Genomic DNA, 10,000 nt, shown 5'->3' with positions numbered 1-10,000 from the left:
ACTCATATCAAGTCTGAGTATGGCACGACTGAAATATTTCGTAGCCTTTCAGAATATAGGAAAAGCTGGGACCAAATCAAGCTCATCCAATAACAAGTTATTACTTATCTCTGGAGCTTCAGATATTTTTTTCAATCTTGGCTTCTTTATGACCTTGAAAGAAGTACATGTTATTACGCAGGCTTCCATCTTAATGTCTTTATTAAAAAGACAGCCTGTCCTCCATATTATGTTCAATATAATTTGCAAAGTCATTCAGACTTGGCACCGAGCCATTATTTTGTTGTTTTGTAGAACAACTCCATTTTAGATTTGACTATTAGCTCTTTCAACCTCACTCTGGCAATGGAGGAGGCCCAGGACAGAAAGATCAGTGTGGGAGTGGGAAGGGGAGTTAAAATGGTTGGCAACTGGGAGATCCAGCAGGCCTTGGCGGACTGAGTCCATGTAGGGTGAAATGCACGCCTAGTCTAAATACAAGGAGAGAGTGGGTGTGTGAGAGAGTGTGTGTGAGAGAGCCTGTGTGAGTGAGAGTGTGTGTGTGTGAGAGATTGTGTGTGAGTGAGTGCGTGTGTGAGAATGTGTGTGTGCGTTTGTGTGTGAGAGAGAGGGAGTGTGTGTGTGTGATAGAGAGACTGAGGGAGTATATCAAAGTCAAAGTAGCCTTTATTGTCATTCAGACGTTGCGGTCTGAACGATATGTTGTTGCCTTGCAGTCCTACACATGGTAAAAATGACAAAAACACACAATTAACACAAATTAACATCCACAACAGTGGGTTCACCAGGCACCTCCTCACTGTGATGGAAGCCAAAAGTCTTAAGTCTTTGTCTATTCCCTTCTTATTCTCCCTCTGCGCCGAGGCGATCCAGGCTTCAGATGTTGTGACAGAGGGTGGTGGAGAAAATTTGTACGAGTGGGGGGAGGGGGGAGAGTGGAGAGAGAGGAATGTATATGCGCCGTTTTAAGGGACATTGGTCAGGTAGCAGTTAGAAACAGAGAAACATAGAAAATAGGTGCAGGGGTACACATCTCAGAAGATTTGTCCCGGTCCCTCAATACCACCAAACTGATCAAAAAGGTGCAGCAGCGCCTCTACTTCCTGAGGAGGCTTAAGAAAGTTAATCTGTCCCTCCAGATCCTGTCCAACTTCTACCGCTGTACCATTGGAAGCATCCTGACCACCTGCTTCACGGTTGGTACAGCAGCTGCACAACAGCTGACAGGAAGGCACTGCAACGGGTGGTGAAAACCGCACAGCACATCATCGGTGCCCCGCTCCCTGCCATGGATGCCCTCCACCGCAAACGGTGTCTGAGACGGGCCGGGAAAATTAAGGACCCCTCACACCGTAACCATGCACTTTTTGCCCTCCTCCCATCAGGGAGGCGGTACAGGAGCCTCAGGTCTCGCACAAGCAGGCTGAGGAACAGCTTCTTCCAAAATACCATTACCCTGCTGAACTCACTGGCCCGACGCTAGCTATCTTTTATACTCTTTTATCTGTACATATTTATTTGCCTATGTACTAGTTTAATTCATCCAGATTGTACATTGTTTTAACCAGTATTTTTACTACTTTGCACTCTGATTAGATGCTAAAATGCATTTTGTTGTACCTGTACTCGTATTTGTGCAATGACAATAAAGTTGAATCTAATCTAATCTAAAGGAGTAGGCCATTCGGCCCTTCGAGCCTGCACCGCCATTCAATATGATCATGGCTGATCATCCAACTCAGTTTCCCATACCTGCCTTCTTTCCTTAGCCACAAGGGCCACATCTAACTCCCTCTTAAATATTCGGAGTATTGTATACAGTTCTGGTCACTCCATTACAGGACTGATGTAGAGCCTTTGGGAAAGGTGTAGAGATGGTTAACGAGAATGGTTTAAAAACATGGAACTGCAGATGCTGGTTTACAAAAAAGGACACAAAATGCTGGAGTAACTCAGCGGAACAGGCAGCATCTCTGGAGAGAAGGAATGGGTGATGATTCGGGTCGAGACTGAAGAAGGGTCTCGACTCGAAACCTTACCCATTCCTTCCAGTATTTTCTGTCTACCTAAACAGTGCCTATCCACGTGGCGGTGTGCCAGCAGGCTGGAAGAGTGGGCACAGGCCTTGCCACAGATTGGGCAGTTGAACGGGCGCTGGCCGGTGTAGACTCGCCGGTGTTCCAGCAGGTGGTCAAGGCGGGTGAAGACCTTATCGCAAGACGGGCAGGGGAAGAGACGCTCATCACTGTGGGTACGCCGGTGCTGCCACAGGTTGGACATGTGGGTGAAACCCTTGCCACACTCAGCACACACAAAGGATCTCTCTCCGGTGTGTATCCGCTGCTGCTCCCGCAGCCCCCGTGCTCTCTTGTCACAGTGGGAGCAGCTGTTCGCCGGCGTGGGCCCGCCGGTGCTGCCGCAACCCCCGCGAGCTGTCAAACTCCTCACTGCAGTACGGGCAGTCGTAGGGCTGGCCACTGGTGTGCACGCGCTGGTGAGACAGGGCATGGGAGGCCATGGCAAAGCGCTCTCCACACACCGAGCTGGGGAAGGGACGCTCGCTGGCGTGCACCCGCTGGTGGTATAGCAGGTTGCTGGTGTGGGTGTAGCTCTTGTTGCACTGGGCGCAGGTGTAGGGATGCTCGTCAGTGTGGGTGAGCTGGTGCCTTCGCAGCCCGGTGTGCACGCGCCTGTGCAACCTCAGCTGCGTGGACGACTTGAAGACTTTTCTGCAGTCGGAGCAGGTGAAGGGCCGCTCACTGCTGTGCACCCGCTGGTGCTCCCGCAGCCCCGACAACCGGGCAAAGCTCTTGGTGAAATCCTTGCCGCAGTCACTGCAGGTGTAGGACCGCTCCCCGGTGTGGGTGCGCTGGTGCACCAGCAACCTGCTGGACTTGGTGAAGCCCTGGCCGCAGTCGCTGCAGGTGTAGGACCACTTCCCGGTGTGCACACGTCTGTGTAACTTCAGCTGCGTGGACGACTTGAAGCCTTTGCTGCAGTCAGAGCAGGTGAAGGGCCTCTCATCGGAGTGCACACGGTTGTGCTTCTGCAGGTTGTTGTAACATTTGAAGTTCTTGCCGCACTCCGAGCAGGTGAAGGGGCGTTCTCCCGTGTGAACCCGCCGGTGGGTCTCCAGCAGGCCCGGGGTCTGCCAGGCCTTGCCACACACGTCGCACTCATAACGCTTCTCCTTCTTGTGCCCCTCCATGGAAGGTCAGCCCGTCGAAGGTCAGCTCGCACACCGAGCAGATTGGGGGGGGTGGGGGAGGGGGGCTCGCCGGCACCCTGGCCGCCCTCAATGGCCGCTCACGTCCCCGTCTCTCCGTCCACAGCAACGGCTCCTAAACCCTGCAGGAGGAGAACACAGAGGGTCAACAAGCTGGCAAACAGGACATTACTAGCACATATTGGGTGCGTTTATGGCAGAGGAAACCGTTATATAATTCTATGCGGCACAGCGGTACAGCGGCACAGTTGCTGCATCACCGCCAGAGACCCGGGTTTGATCCTGACTACAGGTGCTGACTGTGCAGAGTTTGTACGTTCTCCCCTTGACCTGGGTTTTTACTCCGTGTGCTCCGGTTTCCTCCAACATTTCAAACACATTCAGGGTTGTAGATTAATCGGCCTCCGCAAAATTGTTAAATTGGCCCTAATGTGCGTAGGATAGTGCTAGTGTACGGGGTGATTGCTGGTCGGCGAGAGTTTGTAGAATGCCTCCGAGATGGATTCTTAGAGCAGCTTGTAATGGAGCCGACCAGAGAAAAGGCAATACTGGATTTAGTGCTGTCCAATGAACCACATTTGATAAAGAGAACTCGAGGTAAAGGAACCGCTTGGAGGTAGTGATCATAATATGATTAGTTTTAATCTGCAATTTGAGAAGGAGGTTAAATCGGAAGTGTCAGTGATGCAGTTGAACAAAGGGGATGAAGGCATGAGAGTGGAGCTGGCCAAGGTAGACTGGAAAGGGATCCTAGCAGGAATCCTAGCAGGAATGACGGTGGAACAGCAATGGCAGGAATTTCTGGGCATAATCCGGAAAACGCAGGATCATTTCATTCCAGAAAGGAAGAAAAATTCTAAGGGGAGTAGGAGGCAACCGTGGCTGACAAGAGAAGTGAGGGATAGAATAAAACTAAAAGAAAAGATGTATAACACAGAAAAGAGTAGCCAGAAGCAAGAGGATTGGGAAACTTTCATAGGACAACAGAAGGAAACAAAATGGGCAATACGGGCTGAAAAGATGAAGTACGAGAATGTAATGAAGAACAGTAAAAGCTTCTTTAGATATGTTAAGTGAAAAAGAATAGCAAAGTCAAATGTGGGTGCCTTGAAGGCAGACACGGGTGAAATTATTATGGGGAACAAGGAAATGGCAGAAGAGTTGAAAAGGTACTTCGGATCTAGTGGATGTAGTGCATCTAGACTTTCAAAAAGCATTTGATAAGGACCCGGACAGGAGACTGGTGACTAAAATTAGAGTGTATGGTATTGGGGATAGGGTATTGACGTAGATAGAAATTTGGTTGGCAGACAGGAAGCAGTGTTGAGTGGAGTGCCGCCAGGCTCAGTGTTGGGGCCGCAACTGTTTACCATATATATTAATGATTTGGAAGAGGGAATTAGGAGCAAAACTAGCAAATTTGCGGATGACACAAGGCTGGGTGGCAGTGTGAACTGTGAAGAGGATGTTAGGAGGTTGCAGGGTGACCTGGACGGGTAGAGTGAGTGGCCAGATGCGTGGCAGATGCAGTATAATATAGATAAATGTGAGATTATCCACTTTGGTGGGGAAAAAAAAGGGGGCAGATTATTATCTCAATAGGGTAGGCTAGGTAAGGGGGAGGTACAGCGAGACCTGGCCGTTCTTGTACACCGGTCACTGAAAGTTGGCTTACCGGTACAGCAGGCAGTGAAGAAAGCTAATGGAATGTTTGCCTTCATAACAAGAGGATTTCAGTATAGGAGTAGAGAGGTTCTTCTGCAGTTGTATAGGGCTCTGGTGAGACCACATCTGGAGTATTGTGTACAGTTTTGGTCTCCTAATTTGAGGAAGGGCATCCTTGTGATTCAGGCAGTGCAGCGTAAATTCATGAGATTGATCCCTGGGATGGCGGGACTGTCATATGAGGAACGATTGAGAAGACTAGGCTTATATTCACTGGAGTTTAGAAGGATGAGGGGGATCTTATACAAACATATAAAGTCATAAAAGGAAAGGTAGTGCATCCGTGGATTACAAAGGAAATAAGGGATAGTATCAAAACAAAAGAAGAAGCATACAAATTAGGCAGAAAAAGCAGCCTACCAGAGGACTGGGAGAAATTCAGTCCAGCAGGAGGACAAAGGGCTTAATTAGGACAGGGAAAATATAAAAGAAAACTGGCAGGGAACATAAAAACTGACTGCAAATGGATGAAGGGGTGCTAGTGGATGTAGTGTATCTAGACTTTCAGAAAGCCTTTGACAAGGTCCCGCATGGGAGATTGGTGACTAAAATTAGAGCACATGGCATTGGGGGTAGGGTGTTGACATGGATAGAAAATTGGTTGGCAGACCGCAAGCAAAGTGTAGGAGTGAAGAGTAGTAAGGTCCTTTTCAGAAGGGCAGGCAGTGGCGAGTGGAGTGCTGCAAGGCTCGGTGTTCTGGGGGAGGTGGACCAGTTCTGGGGGAGTTGGGACCAGTACAAACAGGACGGTGTGCATCTGGGCTGGAATGGAACCAATGTCCTTGGGGGAGTGTTTGCTAGTGCTGTCGGGGAGGATTTAAACTAATGTGGCAGGGGGATGGGTACAAGAGCAGAGAGACAGAGGGGTGTAAAATGAGGGTTGTAGCAATAGGTAGCAAGGTGAAAAGTAAATGTGGCAGGCAGACAAATCCAGGGCAAAAATCAAACAGGGTCACTTTTCAACATTTGTATAAGGGATAATAAGAGTGTTGTAAAAACAAGCCTGAAGGTTTTGTGTCTCAATGCAAGGAGCATTCGTAATAAGGTGCATGAGTTGAATGTGCAGATAGTTATTAATGAATATGATATAGTTGACATCACGGAGACATGGCTCCAGGGTGACCAAGGCTGGGAGCTGAACATCCAGGGATATTCAATATTCAGGAGGGATAGACAGAAAGGAAAAGGAGGTGGGGTAGCGTTGCTGGTTAGAGAGGAGATTAACGCAATAGAAAGGAAGGACATTAGCTTGGAGGATGTGGAATCGATATGGGTAGAGCTGCGAAACACTAAGGGGCAGAAAACGCTGGTGGAAGTTGTGTACAGGCCACCTAACAGTAGTCGTGGAGTTGGGGATGGCATCAAACAGGAAATTAGAAATGCTTGCAACAAAGGTAAAACAGTTATAATGGGTGACTTCAATCTACATATGGATTGGGTGAATCAAATTGGCAAGGGGTGCTGAGGAAGAGGATTTCTTGGAATGTATGCGGGATAGTTTTCGAAACCAACATGTAGATGAACCAACGAGAGAGCAGGCTATTCTAGACTGGGTATTGAGTAATGAGGAAGGGTTAGTTAGCAGTCTTGTTGTTGGTGACCCCATGGGCAAGAGTGACCATAATATGGTTGAGCTCTTCATTAGGATGGAGATTGACATTGTTAATTCAGAAACAAGGGTCCTGAACTTAAAGAAAGGTGACTTTGAGGGGATGAGATGTGAATTGGCCAAAATAGACTGGCGATTGATTCTTAAAGGGTTGACGGTCAATACGCAATGGAAGACATTTAAAGACTGCATGGATGAGCTACGACAATTGCTCATCCCAGTTTGGCAAAAGAGGACTGGGAGAAATTCAGTCCAGCAGGGGAGGACAAAGGGCTTAATTAGGAAAGGGAAAATAGATTATGAACGAAAACTGGCAGGGAACATAAAAACTGACTGCAAATGTTTTTATAGATATGTGTAGAGAAAAAGATTAGTTAAAACAAATGTAGGTACCTTGCAGTCAGGAACAGGTGAATTGATCATGGGGAACAAGGACATGGCAGACCAATTGAATAACTACTTTGGTGCTGTCTTCACTAAGGAAGGCTTAATTAATAACCATATAACCATATAACAATTACAGCACGGAAACAGGCCATCTCGACCCTTCTAGTCCGTGCCGAACACATAATCTCCCCTAGTCCCATATACCTGCGCTCAGACCATAACCCTCCATTCCCTTCCCATCCATATAACTATCCAATTTATTTTTAAATGATAAAAACGAACCTGCCTCCACCACCTTCACTGGAAGCTCATTCCACACAGCTACCACTCTCTGAGTAAAGAAGTTCCCCCTCATGTTACCCCTAAACTTCAGTCCCTTAATTCTCATGTCATGTCCCCTTGTTTGAATCTTCCCTACTCTCAGTGGGAAAAGCTTCTCCACGTCAACTCTGTCTAACCCTCTCATCATTTTAAAAACCTCTATCAAGCCCCCCCTAAACCTTCTGTGCTCCAAATAGTAAAGCCCTAACTTGTTCAACCTTTCTCTGTAACTTAGTTGCTGAAACCCAGGCTACATTCTAGTAAATCTCCTCTGTACTCTCTCTATTTTGTTGACATCCTTCCTATAATTAGGCGACGAAAATTGTACACCATACTCCAGAATTGGCCTCATCAATGCCTTGTACAATTTTAAAATTACATCCCAACTTCTATACTCAATGCTCTGATTTATAAAGGCCAGCACACCAAAAGCTTTCTTTACCACCCTTTCTACATGAGATTCCGCTTTCAGGGAACTGTGCACAGGTATTCCCAGATCCCTCTGTTCATCAAAATTCTTCAATTCCCTACCATTTACCATGTACGTCCTATTTTGATTTGTCCTGCCAAGATGTAGCACCTCACACTTATCAGCATTAAACTCCATCTGCCATCTTTCAGCCCACTCTTCCAACTGGCATAAATCTCTCTGTAGACTTTGAAACTCTACTTCATTACCCGCAACCCCACCTATCTTAGTATCATCTGCATACTTACTAATCCAATTTACCACACTATCATCCGGATCATTGATGTACATGACAAACAACAGTGGACCCAACACAGATCCCTGTGGCACCCCACTCGTCACTGGCCTCCAACCTGACAAACAACCATCCACCATTACTCTCTGGCATCTCCCATTCAGCCACTGTTGAATCCATCTTGCTACTCCACCATTAATACCCAACCATTGAACCTTCTTAACCAACCTTCCATGAGGAACCTTGTCAAAGGTCTTACTGAAGTCCATATACACAACATCCACTGCTTTACCCTCATCAATTTCCCGAGTAACATCTTCAAAAAATTCAAGAAGATTAGTTAAACATGACCTTCCAGGCACAAATCCATGTTGACTGTTCCTAATCAGACCCTGTTTATCCAGATACTTATATATATTATCTCTAAGTATTCTTTCCATTAATTTGCCCACCACTGACGTCAAACTAACAGGTCTATAATTGCTAGGTTTACTCTTAGACCCCTTTTTAAACAACGGAACAACATGCGCAGTACGCCAATCCTCCGGCACTATTCCCGTTTCTAATGACATTTGAAATATTTCTGCCATAGCCCCTGCTATTTCTACACTAACTTGCTAGATGCAGGAAGATTGTTCCCAATGTTAGGGAAGTCCAGGACAAGGGGTCACAGCTTAAGGATAAAGGGGAAATCCTTAAAAACGAGATGAGAAGAACTTTTTTCACACAGAGAGTGGTGAATCTCTGGAACTCTCTGCCACAGAGGGTAGTTGAGGCCAGTTCATTGGCTATATTTAAGAGGGAGTTAGATGTGGCCCTTGTGGCTAAGGGGATCAGGGGGTATGGAGAGAAGGCAGGTACGGGATACTGAGTTGGATGATCAGCCATGATCATATTGAATGGCAGTGCAGGCTCGAAGGGCCGAATGGCCTACTCCTGCACCTATTTTCTATGTTTCTATGTTTCTATGTTAACTTCCCTCAATGTCCTAGGGAATATCCTGTCCGGACCTGGAGACTAATCCACTTTTAACCATATAACCATATAACAATTGCAGCACGGAAACAGGCCATCTCGGCCCCACAAGTCCATGCCGAACAAATTTTTTCCCCTTAGTCCCACCTGCCTGCATTCGTACCATAACCCTCCATTCCCTTCTCATCCATATGCCTATCCAATTTATTTTTAAATGATACTAATGAACCTGAATAAATATAAATCATATAAAATGATTTTATATCTGCCAGAAATAGCAGGGGACCGCGGGTCAAATGAGATGGAGGAACTGAGTGAAATCCAGGTTAGCCGGGAAGTGGTGTTAGGTAAATTGATTGGATGAAAGGCCGATAAATCCCCAGGGCCAGATAGGCTGCATCACAGAGTAATTAAGGAAGTAGCTCCAGAAATAGTGAATGCATTAGTGATAATTTTTCAAACCTCTTTAGATTCTGGTGTAGTTCCTGAGGATTGGAGGGTAGCTAATGTAACCCCACTTTTTAAAAAGGGAGGGAGAGAGAAAACGGACAATTACAAACCAGTTAGTCTAACATCGGTAGTGGGGAAACTGCTAGAGTCAGTTATTAAAGATGGGATAGCAGCACACTGGCCTCAACTACCATCTGTTGGTAAGGGGGTATGGTGAGAACGACAGGTATGGGATACTGAGTTGAATGATCAGCTATGATCATATTGAATGGCGGTGCTGGCTCGAAGGGCCGAATGGCCTACTCCCTCTCCTGTTTTCTATGTTTCTATGTTTCTATTTGGAAAATGGTGAAATCATTGGACAAAGTCAGCATGGATTTATGAAAGATAAATCTAGTCTGACGAATCTTATAGAATCTTTTGAGGAGGTAACTAGTAGAGTGGATAAGGGAGAACCAGTGGATGGGTTATTTCTGGACTTTCAGAAGGTCTTCGACAGGGTCCCACATAAGAGATTAGTATACAAACTTAAAACACAGGGTATTGGGGGTTCAGTATTGATGTGGATAGAAAACTGGCTGGGAGACAGGAAGCAAAGAGTAG

The 10,000-nt window shown here is 46.6% G+C and overlaps 1 protein-coding gene across 1 annotated transcript in view; it reads right to left on the bottom strand.

Moving 5' to 3' along the window:
* Positions 1-3,208, bottom strand: part of LOC129694850 (zinc finger protein 239-like) — a 17,332-nt gene extending 14,124 nt beyond the window's left edge. The window contains exons 1-3 of the mRNA XM_055631610.1: positions 3,084-3,208; positions 2,775-2,993; positions 2,540-2,729 (exon numbers count right to left, since the gene is read on the bottom strand). Of these exons, the coding sequence (XP_055487585.1) occupies positions 2,540-2,729; positions 2,775-2,993; positions 3,084-3,208 (534 nt within the window). The remainder of the gene's footprint in view (positions 1-2,539; positions 2,730-2,774; positions 2,994-3,083) is intronic.
* Between the last annotated feature and the right edge of the window lie 6,792 nt (positions 3,209-10,000).

Source organism: Leucoraja erinacea, unplaced genomic scaffold (assembly GCF_028641065.1).
Source record: "Leucoraja erinacea ecotype New England unplaced genomic scaffold, Leri_hhj_1 Leri_826S, whole genome shotgun sequence".
Classification (NCBI taxonomy): domain Eukaryota; kingdom Metazoa; phylum Chordata; class Chondrichthyes; order Rajiformes; family Rajidae; genus Leucoraja; species Leucoraja erinaceus.
This window is presented reverse-complemented; position numbering and strand designations above follow the sequence as displayed.